The sequence below is a fragment of the Mytilus galloprovincialis genome, chromosome 2, assembly GCF_965363235.1.
Source record: "Mytilus galloprovincialis chromosome 2, xbMytGall1.hap1.1, whole genome shotgun sequence".
Classification (NCBI taxonomy): Eukaryota; Metazoa; Mollusca; class Bivalvia; order Mytilida; family Mytilidae; genus Mytilus; species Mytilus galloprovincialis.
In genome coordinates this window covers 34,402,605-34,430,399 of record NC_134839.1, presented here as the reverse complement: position 1 = coordinate 34,430,399, position 27,795 = coordinate 34,402,605, and the positions used below count along the sequence as shown (strand labels likewise).

The 27,795-nt window shown below is 33.2% G+C and overlaps 1 protein-coding gene across 1 annotated transcript; it reads right to left on the bottom strand.

Annotated features, from left to right (window-relative positions):
• Positions 1-521: 521 nt before the first annotated feature.
• On the bottom strand, positions 522-27,551 carry LOC143063440 (uncharacterized). The gene is made up of 22 exons (XM_076235595.1): positions 27,420-27,551; positions 26,895-26,916; positions 24,949-25,164; positions 24,100-24,252; positions 19,348-19,518; positions 17,911-18,081; positions 17,306-17,476; positions 16,118-16,288; positions 13,297-13,467; positions 12,388-12,558; positions 10,383-10,553; positions 9,732-9,905; positions 8,907-9,092; positions 8,087-8,290; positions 7,349-7,528; positions 5,349-5,528; positions 4,205-4,393; positions 3,798-3,986; positions 3,130-3,309; positions 2,246-2,419; positions 1,414-1,578; positions 522-622 (listed from the first exon to the last, which is right to left on the bottom strand). The coding sequence occupies exons 1-21, from the start codon at positions 27,462-27,464 to the stop codon at positions 1,415-1,417; spliced, it is 3,453 nt and encodes a 1,150-aa protein (XP_076091710.1). The 5' UTR covers positions 27,465-27,551; the 3' UTR covers positions 522-622; position 1,414.
• Between the last annotated feature and the right edge of the window lie 244 nt (positions 27,552-27,795).

Here is a 27,795-nt window from a genome sequence, read left to right as displayed (position 1 = left end):
TTACGTGTTGTACTTATCTCTGTACGTAGTTAGTACATGACTGAATAGCAACCAATTTTTACTTTGAAAATTTGACCCAATTTTGGAAGTGTTGTCGGCTTTTTTTATATTTAATTGAGATTTGAAACCGGTTTAAAAACCAGTAAAGTTCAAAACTAGAACATTTTCGCATTAAACTACGCTATCTGGACCAAATTTTTCTCATTGGCAATTATAACACATCTGCTTATTTTTATATCAATACAAATGATTAAAAAAAAGCTGTTCAAGACAAGTTTGTCTTTAGAAGTATCTTTCGTCCCTCTTTTAAGCTTTTAATTCTCAAACACTTTGGGTTTTTTTCTCGTTTGTTATATTTTAGCCCATTTCTCTCTGTTCAAATTGTTTGATCTATGCTTTTCTGAGAAAAGGCAGATAAAGGGGGAAAATGTAGTTTTGTAGATTATTGCTATCCTTTTGTAGCAGCCGGTGTTGTGCAGCTTAGGATAGTTCAAGATTATGACTAATTAATTTACACAATGTTGATAATGCAGAATTTATTCTATGAATTAATATAATGATAAAAGTCTTTGAAGTAGATCGTGTCGTAAGGGTAGATGAGCCTTTCGTTTTCCATATTGATCTGAAAAATATAGTGTTACAAAATGTTCAATTAAATCCTATTTTTCTCCAGCCTTTGCTAACCGTTAATTATATGAAATCGTTCGGTTTCGTTTAGGCAAGCTATTCATTCAAACATGTTTAGAGATAGAGGATATTGTATATATAAAGGAGGGGAAAATAGTGTATAACTTCATCTTACTTAAGCAATTACATGGTCATTTTTATTGATGATGAACAAAAAGAGAACCCTCACATACAACTGGTAAACACACATTAAGGTAACGAATTCGTACATATATATAATGTCATGTTTTTAGGTGCGATTTTTTAAAACTATTTTGTTGATGTCAGTGCTGTGAATGTTACCTCCACAGTAGTATTCCGAGTTCAGTAGTTAGCCATGGCGTTGCAATGATTTATCATTGATACGGTATTTATAAATTAAATGTTCAAATATTTTAAACTTTGTGCATTGTTGTGTTATGAACTTTTTTATTCGAGCGTCAATAATGCGATTCTGGTGTACAAAATTATAAGCCTGGTACCTTTAATGCCCTAATTTTTAATTGCGCCAATACAGTAAATAAAATTAAACAACGATTTCATGGAACATATCGGTACTAAGGGTGAAATGACCGAGGGGATTGGGGGGGGGGGGGGGGTTGAAGGCAAGTAAAACAGCAAACAAATTTATGAAGGGAGATAAAACGGCGAGGTTGTTTCTGAAGGGTCAATTATATTCAATCGACATCATTTTTCCGTCTACGGCTTAAACGTTTATTGCTATAGTCTGACAGTATTGACACTTACCTTAAGTTTTGCACTTTTTCTCACATGCTGCCTTGTCAGGAAATCGATTATTGTTTCCTCCAGTTCCCTTGTAAGCAAACCGATAACATTCTTTGAGGTTTTTATGATAGTAGTATTGTATAAGATAACCGTCACCTGTTCCTCTATCGAATTCTGACTCACAATCTGTAGAGAGAAATAAAAGATGATTATTAATACTCCCCTACCAAATTCTGATCAACAATAGTTTAAAAAAAACATTCAAAAACACTGAAACACATCTTTTTGAATAGTTATCAAAGATACCAGGATTATAAATTTGTACGGCAGACGCGCGTTTCGTCTACACAAGACTCATCAGTGACTGAACACTGATTCACAATCTTCTATCGAAGTCTGACTCACAATCTGTAGAGAGAAATATTAGATAACTATTGATAGTCCCCTACCAAACTCTGATCTACAATTTTTGTTTAGGAACATTCAAACCCAGTGACATACATCATATTGAACGCTGACTCGCAATCTTTAAAATTATAATGAAAATTCTTTGTAACAATCTAAGAACTATTCAATAATCACTGACAGTACCCCTATCAACCTTGAATCATAATCTGTCGTCAAATCATCTAATTATCATTGGTAGTCCCTTTATCAAATTACTAGAGATAATTGAGAAAAGCATTCAATAATTTGCGACAGTTCTCCCTGCAACCGCTTACTCACAATCGTTTGAGAAAAACATTTTCAATTATTGTCGACAGTCACCATAACAAACGTCAAAAGAAAAAAATAATTTTATACATTGAAAATATGCATATGAAAGTTTACAAAAAGCATGGTTTAAACTCACCGCTATAGTCGGTATGAACACAGGTGTTAAAACAGTCATTATAAGTGCCGAATCTATTCCCGTTTCCTCCCTGACCAGTGTAATCGAATATTTCACAACTCTTGGTCACTTTGTTGTAATAGAAAAGTCGTTGATAATAATACCCATTTCCTGCGTCTTTTTGGAGATCACAAACTGAAAAATAGATGGTATTTCTGATTTCAATTTGCACCATTTTTTTATATCTTACCTTTTTTATTTTTGTCGTCAACACAATTGTCTGTAATAACATTGTATTGCATAATTATTACTTGTTGGATGCTTATATGTTAAAAGATATCAACTTCAGTTTCGTTTCAGTACGTTGATATCAAGCATTTTATTGGCATCAGTGCATAAGCATCACTACATTAACAACGGTTCCTAGACACGATACTTTTTACGTCTGTACCCGTAACAACAAAGCAAAATACAGACACATTATAGTTCATACTTTTGAGAGAAGAAAAAATAAAAATTAATTTTCTGTTGTTTTAATATAACATCTCTGACAAAAGGTAGACTCTGTTATTGCTTCTTTATCAGTTCTTGTTATATATTGTTCATACTTTAAATCAATCTCCGGCACATAGTTGATATTCGTTCCATACCTGCTTCGCAATACTTCTCTGAAAATGATCTCGTCATATTGAGTGTAGTGTTACGTATTATAGAACGGAACGGATATATGATCTCTGAGCATGAGATGGTCTATAAATTTCAAAATTGCAAACTAAAAAATAGTAGCAACCGTCACAGGGTCCTTTGTTGGCTACTAGGAAGAGAACTAGTCTCATAATTAATGTGTTTCTATAATCATCATAAACAATTTGTTTAGAATAGAATCGTAATGTAAGATGACTTACCAGTGAGTTGAGGTGTAAAGCTTCCACATAAGGATTCACAGTCTGATTTCGTTAGGAAATTGTTTCCATTCTCAAAACAACCAGTGAATGTAAATTCCCTACATGTCTTCAAATAGTTATCGAAGTAATATCTTGTTATTCTCTGATGACAATTTCCGGTTTCAAATGGCAATGAACAAACTGTAAACAAATGAAACAGACATTTTAAAACTATTCTCTGTTACACCAAAATCGGAGATATGATTGACTGTTTTCAAGTAAACATACATCATTGTTGCTCATATTTTTGGATTTGAGAGTTCCTGGTGATAGTGAAAGAAAAAGTGCTTCAAATGCAATCTACATTCATAGAGAATTATTTTCATTCTGGGTAAAAAAAGGACACATTAGAAGATTGAGTTAATATATTTAAAGACAGAAGAAATATATGTATAGAAATATGAATTAAACAAAAATGTATTTTGTTGTTGCTGAAACTTCTTCTTGTGAAACAGATCAGGAACAAATTGCGATCAGTCATGTAATAAGCGATTGCACAATGAAATCTCATAAATGTAAGGATCGACTCACCATCAGGGGACGGTTTAAATGACCCACATAAATGTTAGGATCGACTTACCATCAGGGGACGGTTTAAATGACCCACATAAATGTAAGGATCTACTTACCATCAGGGGACGGTTTGAATGACCCACATAAATGTTCACAATCCTCTTTTGTAAAGAATACATTGTCATTTCCACCGTAGCCATAATGTATGAACGTGTTGCATTGTTTTTTGTTCCAGTCGAAATACCAATATGTTGTAGGTGCTGTATGTCCCATGCTGTATCCGCTGTCTTTGGGCATATAACAAGCTAAAATCAAAAACACACAATGTTAACAGAACTCGTTTAGTGTTGAATTTTTACAATTAAAAAAAACACTGCCTGGTAAATGATATCAATTGTACCATTTTGTTGTGTTTCACCAACGAAGTCGTTGTTTTTATTGTGTATCTGAACATATTCATTTTTTAGAACAGAAACAGTTAAACATGAAGAAATTTCAATTTGTTTATATATTTATATATTACCTTGAGTTGGAGGAGTATATTTTTTACAAAACTGTGTGGTATAGTCACATTCCTTTTGAGATGTGAAGCAGTTTTCATTTCCACCTTGTCCTTTGTAATAAAACTGTTCACAAGCACCTGTTCCTTTGTTGTAGTAATATCTCTCTAAATGATCCCAGCCAGAACCATCAGCTTTCGGTAAGGTACAAACTGTAGTAGAATAATAAACAATTAGTCATACACATGTTCTCCTGTATTTTCCGGTTTTTGGAATTTTGAAGAATGTAGTAGACAGAACATTAAAACATTAAAAGTCAATGTGCTAGTTGTTATATGTTATCTCATTATTTCTTAGAAAACAGGAATAAGAAATTTGCATATTACTGGTTGAAAGTAATACGCTGTCAGAAATTGACTTTTTACATGCATCATACTATCTACAGATTGTAATTTTTTTTACATATACTAGAAAGGCATATTTATGTTTCCTTTTAATTTCCAGGACGAGTTATAATTGAAACAACAAATTGCTGCCTTTATATGTGCATCTTTGTCCAATAACAATATGAAGCACTCTCCAAAAGAGAGGCGAAAGATGCTATATTGATATCAAACTCATAAGTAAGAATATAATGAAAGAGCTAGGGCAAGAAAAGAAAAACGACAGTATACATAAAAATAAAAGAAACCAAAGACTGAACAACATTTACTCCGGCAGAAACCAAGGCGATTCCGGAGAGGGGAACATAGCCTGATTTAAATGCGACACACCAATTGGCTTAATCTACTGTTGTAAGTTTTGGAAATTGGGGTCAGTCGCCACAAAGAGCAATGTTTAAAGAAGTAAAAAGATCGCATTATACGCAACCGGTGACAACCTTATGAGAAATATGAGCTAATTAACTACAGGTGACAAATTTCGACGGAAGATGGGGTCATTGGCGACCATGAGCGATGGGCGATGGTATAATTTCACACTGCTAACAATGTCTGATAGAAAAACATTCATTAACACTTGAGTCTGTACAAATGGCTACACAGAAACAAAAACATACCTGATCCGGTAACACTTTTGTCTTTACAAGTGGCTATACAGGAACAAAAACATACCTGATCCGGTAACACTTTTGTCTTTACAAGTGGCTACACAGGAACAAAAACATACCTGATCCGGTAACACTTTTGTCTTTACATGTGGCTACACAGGAGTCTTCGTCATGGAATCTGTTTTGGTTTCCACCACTTCCTCCATATATGATCTTTTGACAGGACTGAGTAGTATAATCAAAATACCACTGATCAAACCCTTCATTACCACTTCCACGATCAGGCTCCAAATAGCACACTAGAAATTAATAACATGATATTAATTCTATCCAATCGAGCCAGAGATAAAGGATACTACAGATACAGTTAAGTCGGCCTCATATTTTGACTTACATCTAGAAATTGACAATGAGGGTCGGTTGAAAACAAAACTTTACGACAAAAGAGATGATTTCAGCTTTCCAATTGTGAACTTTCCATTTCTAAGTAGCAACATTCCAGCATCAACCTGCATACGGGGTATATATCTCCCAATTGATACGATATTCCCGTGCTTGTATTTCCTATCATGATTTTCTTGATAGAGGGTTGCTGCTCACAAGGAAGCTATTAAACCAATAGTTCCAAATGGTGAAGTTGAAATCATCCCTTCGTAAATTTTATGGACACCATCACCAGTTGGTTGACCGTTATGGAATAACCATTTCACAAATGATATCGGATATGTTCCTTACGTCGTAACTACAATCCCCTTCCCTTTCATGAATGTGACCTACCGAATTAGACTATTTACCGGATTTTTTATCACATAAGCAACACGACGAGTGCCACATGTGGAGCAAGATCTCATTACCCTTCCGGAGCACCTGAGATCACCCCTAATTTTTTGGTGGGGTTCGTGTTGTTTATTCTTTAGTTTTCTATGTTGTGTCATGTGTGCTGTTGTTTGTTTGTCTTTTTCATTTTTAGCCATGGCGTTGTCAGTTTGTTTTAGATTTATGAGTTTGACTGTCCCTATGGTATCTTTCGTCCCTCTTTTTCTTCTCAAACAATTATATGATATGTGAATAACAAAACAAAGACTTTGAAAACAATATTGATTATATAATAGTTGTTCAAACCCAAAGTGCATATTTAAACTATAATCATAGTGATAAACATGGAATATTAATATGGACCATGATTTCTTCAAGTTTATACGTTAGATTTACATTGTGGTTTTTTCATTATAGTTCGTTTCTGTGTGTGTTTCATTTTAGTATAGTGTTTCTGTTGTGTCGTAGGTCTCCTCTTATATTTGATGTGTTTCCCTCAGTTTTAGTTTGTAATCCGGATTTGTTTTTTTCTCAAACGATCTATGTATTTCTAACAGCGGTATACTACTGTTGCCTTTATTTAATGTGAAAAGTCTCATCCAAATACATTTACTTAAATATTATCCAACTACAGTTTATTGTATTGTCACGTGATTAACGAGAAATCAGCAAGTTCTGATTGTTGTTCATTATTACCAATAGACAACGATTTGTTTATAATTATTTTCCAAGTATGTCGATCACCTTCGGTTGGGGGCGGGGGCGGGGGGGTGATTAGGTAGAACATCTTACAGTATGTTTTGTTTTATTAACACATACCGTAGGATCGATTGAATTTAGTTTACATCTTATGATATGTTTATTTGTTATAAACACATTCCGTTCGGATCTATTGGATTCCGTTTACATTACAATATGTTTAGTTGTTATAGACACATACCGTTAGGATCTATTGGATTCAGTTTACATCACAATATGTTTAGTTGTTATAAACACATACCGTTGAGATCTTTTGGATTCAGTTTACATTACAATATGTTTTAGTTGTTATAGACACATACCGTTGAGATCTTTTGGATTCAGTTTACATTACAATATGTTTAGTTGTTATAGACACATACCGTTGGGATCGATTGTTTTCAATTTACATCTTACAATAGGTTTTGTTTATAAACACATACCGTTGGGACCGATTGGATTCAATTAGCATTTCCCAAAATGTTTAGTTGTTATAAACACACACCGTTAAGATCGATTGTATTCAGTATACATTACAATATATTTAGTTGTAATAAACACATACCGTTGGGATCTATTGGATTCAGTTTACATGCTGCCTCACATGTGTAGTAATCGTAGAATCTGTTGTCATTGCCACCTGTTCCTCTGAACCATAAAGCCTCGCACGAATCTGTTACCTTGTTATAGTAAAACTCTTTCACATGGAACTTCCCATATCCAGCATCCTTTGGAAGGTTGCATTCTGAATAATTGAAGAAATAATTATTATGTATATACTACTATTACATGTTACATACTATTTATAACAATAATAGTATTATTATTTATATGTCGCAGTACAGTTGGTTCTGTACATGTGCAGAATGCAAAACATGTCATTGTTTGTTTTGTAAACTCGTTTAACAGAGAGAAAAAAACCATTTTGTAAACTATCTTATTCATGCAAACTCCAATAAATGAATTCAAAATGTGTTCACTATCATGAGAGTCTAGAGGGGTTTACATTTTTTTAAGTGGTAGACTTATTCTGTGTTCTTCTTAATAATTTAACACCACGTCATTGTCTGTCTTTTTGTTAACCCGTTCTTTTCTTTTCTGTGTTGTTTTCGATGCTGTAATCCTAATTTCGACCTTCATACCACATTGGTATTATTGATGAATAATATATTTTATTTTATGTCTACTTTTTATAATTTTATCTAGTTCATAAACTTCAATGTTAGGTGTGCTGTTGTCCCTTTCTTGTATAACTAGATACCAATTGCAATTTAAAAACTATATGTGTTATATTAATACTGACTATCACCACTATAGCTGGTATCGTACTGTCGTGTACATACACTCTCACACGTGACCTTGTCATGGAATCTGTTTAGATTGCCTCCACATCCGCTGTAGGTGAAAGCCTTGCATTGATTGGATGATTCATCATAGTACCATTCACTGTATTCAAAGAAACAGTACGAACCGGAAGTATCTCCAGTGTTGCAGGGCAATTTACATACTGGAAAAAAATACAAAAGATGATGATATAAGAAAAATTTCAGGGTCTTTTATAGCTGACTGTGCGGTATGGGCTTTGCTCATTGCTGAAGGCCGTACGGCGACATATAGTTGTTAATATCTGTGTCATTTTGGTATCTTGTGGAGAGTTGTCTCATTGGCAATCTTACCACATCTCCTTTTTTATATAAAAATACGTATTTGTTAGATTGAATTATTACTTATTGAATCATATTCATATCTGCAAATTTATATTACAGGAAGCAGTGTAAAATAATACAATTATTGCCGTCTGCAGACTTTAAATTATAAGGAACAGAAATTATTGAAGTCTATACTATAGAATTGGAAATCTAAAACAATAAGGTGGATAGTTGCTTTCTTGTCGAGAAGTCTTTGCACGTGTAGTTTAGTACCATCTAACCACATTCAGGGGATAAAGTTAATAAAGCGCTCGTCAGACGAACAGGCGACACACTAAAAAAGATGATGAAAAATATCGTTTTCTACATTTCTTCTTACCTTTTACAAACAATGATGATACTAATATTTCAACTAGTTGGATAATGCAAGATATTTTTTCCAAATCCCATAGAATGAGGTTATGATTGTCTTACCATCTTTAGTTGTTTTAGTATTTCTACATCTCTTCTCACATTCTTGTAAAGTATTAAAACGATTGAGATTTCCCCCACAACCACCGTATGCCATGTATTCACAGGTATCGGTATGTTTATTGTAATAAAAGTATCGAGAGTACGAATTCTGACAATTTCCGGAATCAGGTTCCATATTACATACATCTGAAATGCAAAGCAAATTATATGAAATAGGTCTGTATTTTAGCAACAATAATCAATGACCAATTATTTTGTCAGTAATGATAATTGATTCATTAACAAAGACATTAAAGATCAGTAAAAATGTCCAGACTTCAAATACATTTTAAAAACAGGTGAGTAAATCACGAGTAAGACTATTTACGTCTTTTAGGGAAAAGCTTCATGTTATAATTGCGATTGTTTTTCCTTCAAATTCAGGGTATAATTCAATTAATTCCAAATTTTTTTAAACTACATCTTATCACGGCAGATATGTCTCCAATTTAACCTTATCACGGCAGATATCTCCAACTAAAATACGGAGTTAGAGAGCATTAATGTTTACTTAAACGGTACCAATGTTACTGCATCAGATGCGCATTTCGACAATTTATGTCTTGTCAGTGATACAGGAGGCTATACATTCGAAAATCCAAAACGTATTCGAAAATTGAAAAGCTGTATAAACTAAGATCAGACAAAGAATCATAATTTAAAGTAGGTTCAACATCAAATAAATAAATATTTGTATTTTTATGCCAGTACTAAAGTAGTTTAACTGATAAATTGTAACAAATATGGTAACGTTCAACTATGACTGTGTTATTGTATGATATATACCGTAGTCTTTAACATAATCATCACTGTATGGACAGCAATACCGTTGTGAACCAGAGCCAGGATAACACTGATATCCGTAAGGACATTTCTGACAGGATTCAGATCCTCCACAAAACAGAATATTACCATAGGAATCCAAAAGTGGTGTACCACCTCCTGGGCAACTTAAATCGGCTACAATTATATACATAAAAATATCAAGGGGATAACATGAGAAATAAACACGGTTGCCTATAATTACTTACTTCCAATGTATTTTAACTTTGGTTGATAGTTTTCTCTTTGGCAATAATATAACATATCCTTATTTTTATAAAGCCTTAAATAATTTAAACATTCGAATTATAATTGTTTCCCCCCTTTGCTAATGAGAAAAATAAACGTAGATCAAAACAAATATGTATATATATATAAACACAATTAACCATGTTACTGTCTTGAAGTTCTTGTCCTCAGCTAAAATTCGATCGGTCAAGTGTTTTCGTTGGTTTGGAATATTATAGATATGTGTCGTATAGGTAATGAGTGTTGCTCATCATTCTAATCCGTAAAGTGATCTGTAGTTGTATACATCCGTGTACGTAGGTATATATGAAGAATCGTTTTCTCAGTAGCGACATTGTTTTACATGAAATTCATAACTTGACTTACGTATGCAAGTCTCGACATAACAATCCATGACCTGATCTGAATCACTACCACAGGTGTGTCCTCCATAAGATGGAGTAGGATTGGTACATTTACGGGATCGTCTTGTTGTACCTTTACCACAGGTAGCTGAACATGACGACCATTCACACCATGCTCCCCAGCCGCCGTCAACTGTAATATTTCAAAAGGTCTATATTCATATTTTCACAACAACTAAAAACGTTACATGCCCTGTATTAATCAATTTAGCACATTCATCAAATATGATATTCCCTTGATCAATAGCTATATGTACGATCCCTATCGTAATATTATATATTGGAACTTAAAACTACAATGATATTTTTTGTTTGCATATGCTGTAAATTACAGGGCTAGTGTATTACATATGCACATCAAGTTTCTCGTGAAATTCCAAAATCAGTTACTAGATTCTGATAATTGACTTCAAGCTTACAATTCCCCGTTAATTGAAACATAAATGTGAAATTTAGATAGTGTTGGAATGTGTATTTCGCTTTGGTTCAACTCTACACTATAACAATGAGGTTAAAAATACCAAAGGAGTTCAATTTTGGATTGGATATTATATAGACACCTGTCAATTGTGGGAAAGCAAATGCTGGCCTCTAGATGCCTGATTGTTTTGTGTTGGTTGTTCTTATTCGGTTGTATACTCAAATATCTGTTTCATATATATTGAACTTCACGTACATAATGAGAGAACAGATTCAAATGCGTTATATGATGTTTATGTAACGTTTTAGTTTTGCTATACCAGTTACTTCTTTTTATGTATTTTACATATAAGCTGAAGCGGATGAGGAATTTGGATTATGATATCAATGACCAGAAACCCCTAAAGTTTTATACCGCAACTAGTTGTGTTTATTTCCTAAATATAGTAACACAGTTATATTTTGTACAATGTCAATTTCCCAGTTCCTCAGCCTCATACAAAAAAGTTGATATTTTTTCTAACATTGACCTAATATTGTATATATATGTTTATAGCCTACAGTAGTTTACCGTTGTTCAAATATAATAAACTACAGTAATAAGGTATGAAGACAAGAATAGAGGAAAAATTGTTTGAAAAAAGTAACAACAAAAGAACTGAATTTTAATGAACTATTTTATATTTCTAAGGTACAAAGACATTAACTGAAAAAAATTTGTTTTTGGTTCTTTAAAACGTTCATTAATATCTTAGAGTAACGAGTGTCTCAGTTCAAATTATATGCGATTTCTATTATAACTTATATTTTCAATGGACACAACTCTTTTTAAAAAATAATTGATACTCAAGCAATGATGTTCGACCGTTGCAGATTTAAACCTTTAATGTAAATTTTATGGAAATCTTGCAAGAATTGTACAGACAAAACGCGAACAGTTCAATATTGCATAAAATTAAAATGTCCAAGGGGTATCACTCTTTTAAAAATAATTGTCCGTCACTGTAAGTTCGAATCATTGCTGATATTAATCTATGCTGTAAGTTTTATAAACATCTAGCAAGAATTGTACATGTGCGAGCGATTACCAGACCGAAAAGATGAATGGACGCGCAGTTTTTCTATGTTTACTCGCAACATGTTGACATTTTCTCGGCAAGACTATTATGCTATGTAGTATTTTGTCTTAGAATAATGATAGATGAAATATTTTTGCCTACATACGCCCCAAAAATGGCACTCCAATCAAAATCATTGCAAGTATAATTCAATAACGAGGTTGAAGAGCAACAAAATAGAAAAATCTATAAAAGTGTCAGTATATCATCAGGTATCTGTTTGATTCGATAAACCCGATTTTTTTTAAAACATATTTCTTGTTCTTCATAGATGGAAAGAAACGTATCTGCTTTTTTTCTTTTTCCCTAATCTGTCTATTTTTCTTTTTCCCTAATCTGTCTATTTTTCTTTTTTCTTAATCTTTCAATTTCCTTTTCCATAATCTGTTAATTTTTCTTTTCCCCTAATCTGTATATTTTTCTACTTACCTCCACAGTGTCCTTCATTACAAGGATGTGTTTCCTCTATATTTCCATTACAATCATGGCCGCCATAGCCTGGTGTGGGGTTATTACATATACGTTTCCTGCTCATATAACCATCACCACATGTTACACTGCAAGCACACCAGGAACCCCAGGAGCCCCATCCACCATCAACTGTAATATGTTTTACAATGTATAAAATTTTATAAAGTCAATGATGGTGTTTCTTATTTTGGTATGAACTAGATTGTCAATATTCACTTAAGTGCTCAATTTCTCATTTAAAATTTGGTGTATACAAGCGGACAAAAAGAAATCGCACATCATAAAAAACCTGGAAGATAACTTGTTATGCTAATCTCAGCATAGATGTTTTCCATGGTTTTTTAGAACATACTTGGTTTTTTTTTCTAATTTACGAGAAAAATTTGATAGAAAATTTTTCTCGCGGCTACACCAATCAAAATGAGTCCCTCTGTCATCACAAAGATCTGACTTCTAGCGCTCTTATACCTTTTCCAACGGACACTTCAGATATAACCAAAAACAAATCTAGTCTTTGTGTTAATGTGTTCTTTGAATTTGATAATTACTTCAGATATTGATTAAAAGTAACTGAAAACTTAGGTTACAAGAAATCAAAGCCTCAACAAAATTAAAGAAAGCGCTTTTAAATGGTCGACAAGTATGCAATATTCCACTAAACTGTTCCAGCTTTGATAATATTATGACATTACAAGGTCAACTGGTGGCTCGCTTGCGAGTGTTCAAGAACCATTAGTAAGTTTCATCGAGGAATACTAAACTTAATGTTTAACATTTACGTCAGTGTGTTTGCTCTTAACCATTAGTTTTTACTAAACCACGAGTTTGCACACCTCGTAAGTATTTTCTTTTAACTTATCATTTTACCGTGACAATGCCCATTATTGCAGGAGGCTGATTCCTCTATGTCTCCATTACAATCATGACCGCCATAGCCTGGTGAGGGGTTATTACATATGCGTTTCCTGCTCATATAACCATCTCCACATGTAGCACTGCAAGCACACCAGGAACCCCACGAACCCCATCCACCATCAACTGTAATATAGTATATTACTTTATATATATATACATGATGTTTTTTCTATTTGTGGTGCAAGCACTACTGTCAATAAATACTTCCCTTTGAAATTTGTCGTAAATAGTGGTTAAAAAATCTTTAGACCATACATAAAACTCCTTAATTCACGGTTTGTTTGAAAGGTAGTATAGCTGTGAATCAAAATCTTGACTTTTGAAGATAACTTGTGAACTCATAATGATGATTTTTTGCATAATTGTATAAGACATGATTGTATTTTTTTTTATTCAGGACATGAAACCAGCTGAAATATATTTCATCACATGTTATGAAAACAATGATATTGTTTCTTGATTTTGGCATTAGTTATATTTTCACAATTACTTCAACATCAAATTTGTCTATATTAAAATATAGGCGAAAGATGCATTGAGAACATTCAAACAAAAATCAAGGTTGGTATCATATACTTTAAACCTTGCGCTTAGTAGACATTTGCGAAAACTATCATACACCTACGATTAGGATTACAATTACGCTTACAGGTAACACTTAAATGTTGGGCTTTCTCAAAGTGTAAAACTAAACCGTCGATCCAAAACAATGTACCGAAAGTAATGTTTTTCTTTAGTTGAACAACGATTTTTTTCTAATATATTTTCAGCAATGTGTAAACATTAATTATTGTGTACGGTGTTATCCAGGTTGAAAATGCTGTAATTGTACGAAGTATGATAGAATGAACTAAAATTATTTTAAAAATAAATTTAACATGAGACACACGCTATATCGCAATTGTCGTTGCAGTAGCTAGATTGGGACAATTGCTGAAAAAGGTCAGCAAGACTTTGTGTTAGGAAAGGTGCATTCAACCATTGAGCATGTTAGCATGTTTATGCTAACACATCCTTTCTCTCTTTTATTTTGTTTGAGAGAGAACGAGGAAATACAGCGGACGGGTGTTTTTCAGCTATTTATTCTTCATGAAATTTCACTTGCCGTTCGGATTACACTTTGAAATCTTTTATTTTTCCTGAATAGGACAAAGTAATACTTTTGTCTTCGTTTTTGGTTTCAATAGAAAAAAAATCACAACTATTCGAGAAAAAGAAAACTTCTCTATGTCGGAAATATATTTTAGACTCTTCACCAGACTCGGTTGAAATGTAAGAATATAGGTGTACTAAAATAGTTAAAACTTGGCTATCTATGTTTTCAACATTAACACTCAAAAACTGACAAACGAGTTTCGAGTTGTTTTTCTTTTATGCAATTAATTTAATGGAGATCTAGGAATCATTAAGTGTGAACTTTTTTTTTCGCAGTGTCGATAATTATTCCCCATGAACATCGGTGTAACTGGTATGCTCTAAACATGAGCTTTAACCCCTGTTCTGAGACTGGTACTAATTTCATGGAATTGTAATATAGAGAGCACTAAGGGACGACATCATATGTTCAATGTAGGATAAAAAACTTAATTCACATAGTTTTTTCGCTGACCCCCCTACCCCCGTTCTTAACTTCATTTGGGAAAAATTGATTTACCTATATGGATATATGTATCCCCCCCATCTCCCACCCCCAAACTTTTCGATTTAAGTTATTTTATCCTACATCGATCTTTTGATGTCGTCCCTAACGACGTAGGGGTCGATCCTGCCATCTTTAAACGGATTCAAACCCTCGATAAAAAGGGGGTCCGACCATATGGCCCTATTCAAAAGCATTGATCGACAAGAAAAGGGGAGTTACAACCCCTGGAACAGCCCGTGATCTCTCACTTCGACGTTGTTCATTTAAACACAAATTGTATACGCAAATCTATTCAATTTATTGTTGGGAATAAAAAATTCAACAGGTAGCAGGCGAAAAGATTTTTTTTAAAATCACAAACTATTTAAGTCGGCAAGGCAACAGTTGCAGATTCAAAGTTGTAATCGTGCATAACAAAAACGACACCAACATTACTATTTCAAATGAAACAGTTTGCATAGTATCCTCTGAACAAAATGTACGCTGGTTTTTGTATGCTAACCATTGCATTAAAAGTACCCTGTTTCACTTGGAAAGTCTATTGCTCCTGCTTTTAATATATATATATATCATACATGTATCTGCACCTTCGATCCTTGTCTTCAAATATTCCGCTTTGTGCGGTTCTGATGATAAATCCAGAAAAGCGGTTTGGCCACATGCAATTTTAACGTGTTGCTTACGTCTTCTTTTTTTAATAGAAAACACATCTTTCTATTCTGTATTTGTATTTTTTGGTTTGTTTTTGTATTTTGAGATGACCCTTTGTTTTTGTCACCTGTAATCGTAAGTCTAAAATGTAATCCTAGGTATAGACCTAGTTTCCGCAAATGTCTATTACAGTCTAATTGTATAGTAATTGTGTATCTATGCTAATCAATGTTCATTTTTTCTTTATGAATTCTCTATATGCCCCTTGTGGGCCCTTAATTAGAAATAAAATATTCTTGTTGCTCATGTATGTTCAAACCCGGTGATAAGTCAGAACTGCAACTCAAATTACTGAGGATTAATTTTTTTTTTCGTGAGAACCAATTTTCGTGGATTAAGGAAAACATTCATTTTGTGGTTGTTTGATTTCGTGGTGTTAATTATGAATCCACAGTAATTACTTTTAATGTTCACCAATACCTTGACAATGTCCATTGTTGCACAGATGTACTTCCTCGGAGTTGCCGTCACAAACGTGACCTCCATACATTGCTTCCGGGTTATTACATATACGTTTCCTACTCATATAACCATCACCACATGTAGCACTGCAAGCACACCACGAGCCCCACGAACCCCATCCTCCATCAACTGTAATACATTTTATTATATGACATTAAAGCAATGATGTCGTGTTTGACATGATTGAAAATAAAAAATATAAGACACCTCCCCATACCTTAACCCCTTCTAGACCTTCTTTGATAATTCTTTGTTAACAGCAACCATCAATCAAGGAAACTATTATTGTATAAGCAAGCAGTGGAATGTCGACTAATTAAAGAGTTATGTTCATCTTTTCATTCTTTCTGAAAAGCTCCCGAATGTGGTTTCAAAGGATAGAGTAACAAAACTTTTTAAAAAACCTATTCGAAAAACAAAATTTACTTTTTTTTGGATCTTAGATAAAACAACTTTTTTAATCTTTTGTTGAAATAATCCTATCATTTAACAAGTAGAAGACAGGGAGATAATATTAACTTATCTATTTATTCCAATTGAAAATAGTAAGTAACACTTCCTCAATTTAGTGCGTTCGATTCGGTCACTAAGAAAGTACGAATAAAATTTGTAAGTCAATTACTGTGGATTCATTATACTTCGTTGGATACAATATTCGTGGGTTTCGTTTGTGCAGATGAACCACGAATTCGAATGTTCAACGAAGTACAAATTGTGTATGTACTTTATGTGTAGAGATAGGCAAAACAACGAAATCAAATATCCACGAAAATGCAAATTTTCATCAATCTATGAAAATTGATACCCACGAAAATAAATGAATCCACAATAGATGAAGAAATTTTGAAATTTAACAAAAAAAAAATCTATATAATTTTATGCCTGTACCAAATAAAGACTAGGCCAATTGGTTTACTGTGTTTAAACTTTTGATTTTGCCTTTTGATAAGGGTTTTATAAAACAATGTACTCAGTAAAATGTTGACCAACTGTAGATATAAGTGTTAATCATTTGAAAGAACTCGAGAAATGTTTTAATCATTCTGTCAGACTTTGTATACTCAAAACTTTAACCTGAAAGTGCATTAACTTCCTTGGCAGATATCTGTAGAATGTAGTCTCTCCAACTAGGATTCATTAACTCACCGATACAATATCCTTCGTTGCAAGTATGTGTTTCCTCCCCATCCCCCTGGCACCCATAACCGCCATATCCTTGTACTGGATTGTTACATTCGCGTTTCCTGCTCATAATACCTCCACCACATGTCACACTACAGTCACACCAAGATCCCCAAGAACCCCATCCTCCATTCACTAAAATAAATTATAGATGTATTCATAATAAGGAGAAATGTTTTATGTAAATAATCATGCATTCATACAATGTACTACTTCTTTTTATGCGCATGTATTATCTGACATGTAACTATACTTACTTAATATTGACTTCATTGTTATATAGGAAGGAATATTTTAGACTTATGCAAGCTGTACAATAGTACCATTTTTGACGAATTTAATTGGAATGTTGATCATCTTACCTGTTCATTGAGTTCATACCTACGGCTACCTGTGACTAGCAGCATCTTTGCAATTGGTGCCCCTTTATACGAAAATTAGTTCTAGATCACATTATGAGATAGGAAATAAAAACACTAGATACAGGTAGTCATGGATTTTGACTACATGAAATGGACATTTTGTGTTTTAACAAGGTTCCTTCACAGTTACACCATACAATTCCTTACCTTCACAATGCTTTGTGTTACAGTCTGCCGTTTCAACAGTATCACCATCACAATCATGACCACCATATTCTGGCATCGGATTATTACATTCACGCCATTTAGTCATATGTCCTTGACCGCATGTGGCAGAACAACCTGACCATTCACTCCATGATCCCCAGCACCCATCAACTGTAAAGATGATGTTGAGTTTTTAATAAGATGATTGTCAATTTTTTTTGGTTTTTAATTTTATAGTAGGCCACCACTGAAAAATGGGACACACACATGTATAGTAAATATTTTTGAAAATATCTATAAACGGATCTATCAAACATTTTGTGTGGATTTAATCAACATAACAACTATGAGTGGTCGCATTTCGGAGCTTTATTATTTACAATCAAGTAACCTATTCCTTATACAACTTCCATATGTACCAGTTACTTCTGACCTGTCAATTGAAGCTTCACATTTTATATTCACTAAATGTCCATGTAAAATGTGGGTAAAACAGGTTAAGTTCTTTTGTACGCATTTTCTATGGTTGCTTTATAAAGGTATTATCTGGTCGAATGCTTGTAATGACATTTCGTAAATTTTACGGACGCCATCACGAGTTGGTTGACCGTTATGGAATGTCTGTTTCACATATTATATCGGATATGTTTCTTATGTCGTAACTACGATTCCCTTCCCTTTTCATTAATGTGACCTACCGCATCAGACTATTGACCGGGTTTGTAGTAACATGAATAACACGACGGGTGCCACACGTGAGACAGGATCTGCTTACCTTTCCGGTGCTCCTGAGATCACCACACGTTTTGGTTTTTTTTTGTGGAAGAGGGGAGTCGTGTTGCTTATTTTATAGTTTTCTATGTTGTGTCTGGTGTACTATTATTTGTCTTTTTGACTTTTTCTTTTTAAGTCATGGCTTTGTCAGTTTATTTTCGATCTATAAGTTTGAATGTCCCTCTGGTATCTTTTGTCCTTCTTTTGAAGTGCTCAAGAAACGGATTCGCTTTCGTGTTTAAATTTTAAATGAAAGATATTTTAAGATGATTATATTTATGGATTGGTTGCCGTTTTGGGTAATGGTATGAAAAATGCTGTGTAAAGTATTTACTGTACCAAATATTCACGGACTGTGCAAACATCAATCTTTTTAAAATTACTTGCATCTTCGTTACTATATTGGTATCAAACACGACATCTTTTATATAAAAATTTGCGGTCCAGTGTCATCATAGAGTTTTTTGTGCGTTTAATTATTTATAAAGCATTTGTTCGAAAATATTTGATGAATGATCATTCCAGATGAAGTTTCAAATTTATTAATAGGATTTGAACATCAGTTGACTCTAAAATACAATACTTATTATAGCTCAATATATTTTTAGGACCATATTGACAATGATTGACAAAACGTCTTTCGTGGAAGTGACAGAATCTTACCTCCACAATTCTGTGTAAAACAATCCATTGTCTCGGTGTCACTACCGTCACATGACTGACCACCGTAGGATGGTAAAGGATTATTACATTCACGTGTTCGACTACTCGTTCCGTGACCACATGACACAGAACAGGATGACCAATAACTCCATGATCCCCAGCAACCATCAACTATTAAAAATATCAGTAATTAAACGTTAGTTGGCATCCCTGTGTGCAATATTTCTCTAGTTAGTGGCTAATACTGAATCAAAATAATAATGGTTTATATCTGGTACTAAAATCTAACTTCAATTTAGTATGACCGCTGCAGTGTTATGTGCATTGTTTAGTTTGAATTTCAACTCCTCTAATTTGTACATCATGTCAGTTGATATGTTTTTGATAAAATGAAACAAACTATTTGCAATGCTTTTCCTGTGAAAAAGGCCCAAATAAAACAACGCACTGGTGATAACTGCTTATTGTTTGCTTTCAATTATGTCTATGTTTAATTTTCTGGAATGACAAGTTTTATGTTTTCCTATTAAGGTATTAAGTAAATGCAGAAAAGTGTGCATTAGATGAAAAAAATCTACCATAAAACACAGATGATTGTAGCATGTGTAGTTGCTCCGGACGCAGATCTTACCCGATCGATATGTATAATCGTATTAAAGAATAAACGGGTAGCACATATATACTACTATCGTTGTAAGAGCGAATAAAATATATATTGTACGTTGAAACATTATCGAAATTTATATTAAAAAATAAAATGTCGAAAAAGAGGGATTCAGTCCTAATCTCAAACAGTTTTGTGTTTACTTATAAAAGAATAGACAATAATCACGAATAAGCTTATAATTTTATATTTTACCGCGATATTACACTCAATAGGAAGTGTTTATGGGTCACGTGAACAAATACCTACCTTGTCTGAAAGGATCGATATTTTCTTTATCTCAGGTATACCTATGTTTGTAACACTTACAATGACATTCTTAACATCTAATTCATCCTTCTTTTTTTTTTATATCAAATTGTGATTAGTTTCTAAATGTCATATTAGACTGGCTGTGCAAATCAGAGTTATTGACAAAAAGGGACTTCATTTATACGGCATATTTTATGGATTCGGGTAAACTTTTGAAAAATGATGAAGTCTTACGAAATACAATGCAATCTTTAATGGTGGTAAAAAATTATCAAAGGTACCAGGATTATAATTTAAAACGCCAGACGCGCGTTTCGTCTCCATAAAACTCCTCAATGACGCTCAGGTCACAATAGTTATGAACCCAAACAAGTACAAAGTTGAAAAGCAGAGTTAGCAAATGTATTGCCGACACCGGTTCTATCCTTTGTGGACTAAATGATGCATACTTATATCACAAGTATTAGTATTTGTATATACAAACACCAGACAAATTACTGTTTTCTGTGAATTACTAGTGTTACATATTTATCATGCCAACATAGCCTTTTTGCTCTATTTCGTATTTATCTGCTTCTTTTTAGTAGTAATGTCGGTAAAAAGTGAATAACGATCTTCTACCTGTCTCCGATATTCAAGGCCCTTTTTTCAAAAATGATAAATGCTAGGCCTTCCTATAAAGTCTATTGTATGCAGTTTTACAGGAAAGAAGTATTATAAGTCTAACAGGAAATATGAGTGACTCCGAAAATTTTAGGAGTTGCCCCTTTTGTACATAAATCAAGCATATAATAATATGACATGCGCCAATATTATTTCAAATACATTCACTGAGATTTGCAAGATTTTAAAATATAAGTTATTCGGTCCTGTTACAAACAAGAAAAAATAATTTATGCATTGCTTTTTTCATTAAATCAAAAAAAATATTTAATAAACCTTAACATATACATATTTTAAGGTTTATTGTTTTACCTAAATTGAGTTAAACTTTAAAATGCAAGCAAATATTTTAATTTTTAATTATTTTTGCAGCATGTCATCGAGTAAACTGACTGTATGTGGAGTATGTGAGTACCGTAACATCAACAAGCCATCAGTCGTCTGGTGTTCCGAATGTGATGAAGGACTTTGTCAGGAATGTAAAGATCATCATGCAGCTTCGAGAGGGTCCAGAAACCATAGTATTGTTCCAGTCTCGGAGTACCAGAATCTACCTTCCGGTATATTGGAAATTACTCAAATATGTCCAACACACGATGACAAATACGTCATATTTTGTAAGAAGCATGATACTCCATGTTGTAGACGATGTGTTACTGAAACTCATAACGAATGTAAAGAGGTAGATGTGATTGATGACGTCATTAAAAATGTTAAATCATCAAATGCATTCTTAGAGATAGAACACAGTTTGGCAGAACTTTCAGAAAATTTGCAAAGAATTAGGGAAGATCGGCAAGAAAACATAAAAAGTCTGGTAGAGAATAGGGCAAAAATAGAAAAAGAAGTTCAGCAGACTCGAATATTAATCAACAATCATTTAGACAAGCTGCAGGAAACTTTGATGAAAGAGCTGTATGTAGCTGAGGAAAAAGAAAGCACAAAAATCAAAAACATTATAACATCCATACAAGAGAACGAAAGAAAGATTTCAGAAAGCCAAACTACTTTCGATAAAATAAAACAGCATGCTTCAGACCTGCAGACATTCTTAGCTTTGAAACACATCCAACGAGATGTCATGAACAACGAACAATTTCTGGAATCTTTAATAAAGGGAGAAAAATGAACCATGCATGTATTTCTTGGAAAACCGAAAACGCTGTGGAGATTATACCTACCACGGTCAAGAAGATGGGAATAATTACACTGGATACCAGGTCATGTGATGCAACATTAACAAACAGGAAGAACAAACAAGTCCAGATAATGATGACTATCACACATATTCCTGCTATTGATGATATCAAACTTACTTTAAGGCAGACCGTGAACTCAATAGGGAGAGATGTCAATGATTGCACTTTACTACCTGATGGCAGAATTATTTTTTCCTGCCAAGGAAATGCCAAAATACACGTCATCAAACCCGACGGGACTTTAGATTTTACACTGGAGTCAGGATTTTTTCCATCTCATATATTCTATATAGATGAAAGCCAAATACTTGTCGTTACATCTGGGTATAACTACAACCGTTGCATTTCAATTATCGATATCAAAAACAGAAAAACTGAGAAATCGATTAATGTTGGGTCGGACAATTATGGAGAAGTGCACAAAGATGGAAAATTATTCTATAATTCATCTAAAAGTGGATTATGTGTTATAAAGTTAGAAGACGAATCTATTACAAAATTAGTTAACGTTCCTTTGTCTCCATTAAGCAGCATTGCTATATGGTTGGATAATCTTTATTTTATAAACAAGGATCGTTCACTTACATGTTGTGATCTTCAAGGAGGAATCAAATGGAAATTTAAACTTGAAGCATATCTAATAGAGCCACGTGGTATTACAGTAGACAATTACGGACGTGTTTACGTATCAGGCTTTAAATCTAACAATATCGGCGTCATTTCACCAGATGGAAATACACATCGAGTATTGCTTTCCGAGAAAGATGGTCTGAAAAATCCAGAGTCAATGTGCTTCGATCGAAAAAATAACAAGTTACTTGTTGCGAACAATCAGAATGTAGCATTGCTTTACGAAGTTTCGAGATGAATTAATACAATATCAATAAGATGAGCTTATCTGTTGTAAATATGTGTGTTATAAAAAACACAAATGTGTTCGAAGTAAAGATATTCAATTACTATACAGACGTATAACTTAACCACTGAAGTCATTAAAACAAATAATTATCTTGTTAAAGACTATAGTATTATTACTATATGACGTGATTTTTCGAAGTTATTATGGTTGTTTGGTTGTTTATTGCTTAAAGTTCAGAGGCAAATATTCCTGGTTCAGATAGAAGACATCCGGAACGAAGGTTTGGAAAATTTGGACTGTCACTTGAAAGTTAAGGCAGAAATCTAGCTCTCCTACAGTCTACATTCTGCCCCCTAAAAGAGTTGTTGCAAGGGCTCTCAATGTGCAAATACATTTGGGAAACTAAGCCATTTGTTTTAGTCGAATTACATCCGTGACTATATCATGCCAGATTCTGTTGTATCGGATCAAAATCGTTATAATGTCCTGCGTTTGTTCCTTAACCAATATCGGGTCGCAAGCTGTAGAATCGGTACGCTGTCGGGCCATTTTTCGTCTTTTTTTAATAGTGCGAAATATACAAATGGAGTGAGAATTGTTTTTTTACCACGCGAAAGAAACAATTTGAAATAATTTATGCTTAAGAACGAGATAATCGGAACGCGTCATGACATTATCTGATTTTTGTGATTAATGACATTATCTGATTTGTGTGATTAAATAAATGATTTTTAACATTTCAAGCGTTCTGAAAATTTAGATCGGGAATAATCCTATCAAGGAGGGTAGTAAAATCTGTATGTGACTGAGGGTTTAAATCTCGACAAAACTGTTCTATTTGACGCTCTAACAATGAATATGAATTAATTTGGAACCCTTTTTGAACAAAAGGGTATAATTTTGGGGCTTAATGGAGCCTTGAAATTACAAAATCATTTTGCTATTTTACATGTACGATAAATCATCTTTGAATTACACTGCTCCTATCGAAAAAAAAGTTAAAATAACAAATTCTACATTTTATGCGTCCAAAGCGCTTTTTTGGAGTTATCTAAATTAGGAACATATGAATATCAATGATGTATAAGAACTAAGACTGTTGAATTGCAATATACCTTTTGGATGACACCTCTTTTTGACTGCCTTATGGCCTTCACAATCCAGTCCACCGTATTGCGGGACATTGCATGTTCTTCTTTTTATTGTAAAACCATTTTGGTTACATGGTCCCCAAGCAGACCAATCAGACCAGTAGCCATTAATAGGGGCTGAAATTGTAAATACATGAATGATATTATTTCGTTTGATATTACCCTTATGTAATCGTTTGTAAACGTCGTCCTCATTCTGACAGAAATAATAAACTATATATAAAGTTTCGCGTTATAATCATTCGTTGTCCTATGTTAAAATACTTGTACAATGTACATGCAAAGAAACTGTATACTCGTAGTTTGTCTATAACATTAAATTATCGCTAATGTCCTACGCTAACGGAATAAAACTAGTAATAGAGTCATCATTGGTGCCAAGCTTAACATTTTTACGCCAGACACACGTTTCTATCTACAAAATAATCTTCCGTGAAGCTCGAATAAAGGAGTCAAAAGGAAAAATAAAGTACAAATTTGAAGAGCAGTGCAGGCCCAAAGTTTCGAAAGATTTTGCCACATTCAGCTCAGGTATAATGTATATAAGACAATGAGACATCTCTCAATCAGAGACCACATAACATAGAAGTTAACGACTATAAGTTGTCGTACGGCCTTCAACAATGAGCAAAACCCATCACCCATAATCATCTATTCTAGGGGTAAAAGAATCCTTTATGATCAATAAACAATCAAAGAATTGTTGTGCATACTAGTCATTACACGTTATAAGGCTTCACATTAAAAGAACTCAAATTTTAACTAAACTAAAAACAAACAGAATATGATTATTTGTCTGAAGGTATAACTTACTATTGATAGTTTCGCTGTGATATCCGTCTCCAAGTCCATAATATTCATGGGCACCTGATCCACACCGTGACATGCACTCCCCTTCCGTGTTAAAACAGTTACCGTTACCCCCGTCCCCGGAATAATCAAACTTTATACATTGTTGGGTGTTCGAGTCCCAGAAATATCTCCTCACACGTTCATGGCCGTTTCCATAGACAGCTGGTAGACTACAACCTAGAAAAAAAATATATTTTTATACACGAACTCCGAGGTAAGTTCAAAAAAGAAAGTTCATAAACCTGACAAAGATCACAAACATTAGACTATATCAACAAACGGAACGAATGGAAAACAACTGTCATATTCCTCACTTGATACTGACAATACCCGAATAAAATGGTGGATTGAACCTGGGTTTTTAGCCAACTTAAGGAGGTTAAGGGAAATAATTCTTAAAATCACCAGTACGTTTGTGTCAGCTATTTTCATAAATAGGTTCTAAGCTTCTTGGAGACATAGATTATTTCCCATCTGTTTCAGGTAAATGCTTAAGATTCATTGACGGAACTTGACTTTTACAAACGCATAACTGATTTAAAGAGTTATCTCCCTGAACCAAGGTCTACCCCCTTAACCTTCAAATTCAATGACAAAATCCGAAATTACGAATGATTCATGACAAGAAGGAGATTCTTACTCTGATGACCTCCTGGCTATTCTCAATTTGATTTACCCGATTCCGATTTCTTTAATTTCAAGTTTACAAAGATAGTCAAATTACTGTCAATGAGACAACTATCCCCTATGACCAATGAGCAAAAACCAATTACTAGTAACCAAAATATAAAAGGAGAACAAATGGTGCACAATTCAAAGAGAAAACTAAAGTTTTGAAAAAAAAACTATTTAAAACAAAGACGATTACTTCAAACAACGACTACCAAATGACTATATAACTGGAATTAAGTATATGTTAATGTCTTGAAATTGAAACAATTATGTATTCAGATGCAATTTAAAAATCTACGGCGTAAAATGAGGTCACAGGTTCCTGATCATTTCAAGGTGCCCTAGGTTATGGGTACTTCATCTTCACTTTACGAAAAATCTGTTGTGTTGCTCCAGTGGACAAGTCTCAAACATGTTGGTTTTTTTTTTAAATGCAAGACCTATTTTTTAATGTCTCAATAAAGAAATTGGGATTCATATCAACATATCTTTTAAAATTTCTACAGTGGAAAAGGGTAAACTACGAACTGATCTCAAATTTAGAGTTATTTTGATAAGAGACATTTACATTTAACTAAATGTCGAAAACAAGACTAGAAAGTATCACAAACAAAACGAGCATTAGAATTAGTGGCAGTAAATTAGATATTTAGCATTGTCGTTACGAAGATTTGTAAATTTCGTTCTTCAAATTCAATTGAGGATGAAATTCTAATGATCTGATGGAATGTCTGGCATTCGAACAACAAGAACAAGTTATGTTAGATTCGGCTTTAAAATATGAATAAATCTAAATAAAAAAAGCAGATTTATTCCTGTCCCAAGTCAGGAGCCTGTAATTCAGTGGTTGTCGTCTGTTTATGTGTTACATATTTGTTTTACGTTAATTTTTTTTACATAAATAAGGCCGTTAGTTTTCTCGTTTGAATTGTTTTACATTGTCTTATCGGGGCCATTTATAGCTGACTATGCGTTATGGGCTTTTCTCATTGTTGAAGGCCGTACGGTGACCTATAGTTGTTAATATCTGTGTCATTTGGTCTTTTGTGGATAGTTGTCTCATTGGCAATCATACCACATGTTCTTTTTTAAATTATTTGACTTTTTTCCATTTGAGCAAGAATAAATATGCAACACCGTGGCTTTAATTTGTTAACACTAGGAACATACTTGCTTACATATACCTTACATCATTCAAGAAAGTAAACATTTTATAAAATATTATCTGTACTTACAATTTATTGAACCAGCTTTAACCTGGAAAAAAAATAGCAAATACATTTTTTTTAAGAAAATAATATTTTTATTCATTTATTTTTGTCAAAAGAGGACTTCCTAAAAAAGTAATTCTTTACATGATATTAATAAGACAAGAAAATGTTACTCAGAAAATGAATAATAATCAAGTCGAAGTAATTAAAATATAATAAATTAAAACAGGAATTTTTACCCTTAATCGGGTCATGATCTTTTGTTGCATTCTTTGGTTTATTTTGTTTCAAATTTGCTTAATTGTAGAATAAAACAGTTTACATTTCTAACTATTTTTTTAATTGTAATTTTGATACAATTTTTTGATAAACTTTATTTTTATTTAAAGTTTTTGTGAATATAAAATATGTATGAAAATACATAGATTGAAACCAGACTAATTAGATTTTGCATGCTTTAATCTTCTTTTTAGAAAACTATTTTTTAGAATTTTGAAATAAATCTTTTCCTCTGGTATAGACCAAAAGACATATTACAAGTAAGCTAACCTGGTACGCTGCCAGCAGCAGGATGGAAGCAGCTATCCAGTACATCCTCTTTCAGTGTTTTACTCTTTTTTGGAAAACAAATCTGTATATATACCGCCGAAAAGTACAGTCAGGAAAACTAATCACTTTTTAATCATGTTGAAGTCAGAAAGGTGTTATTGAAAGGTTTGCGTCAAAAAAGAATAAGTAAAATAAGAAAAGAAGTAGGAGGAACTGTGATGTCATCAATCGGAAAAGTAGTTTTGTTTTTAATTTCACCCGTGAAATATGAAAGGTTAATGTGAATCTTTTGTGAGTGTATGGTATCAAATATACATTTAGATTTCTCATTTTAACCAGTCTGCAAATTTGTTCTAGGTAGAGTGATATTTTATGG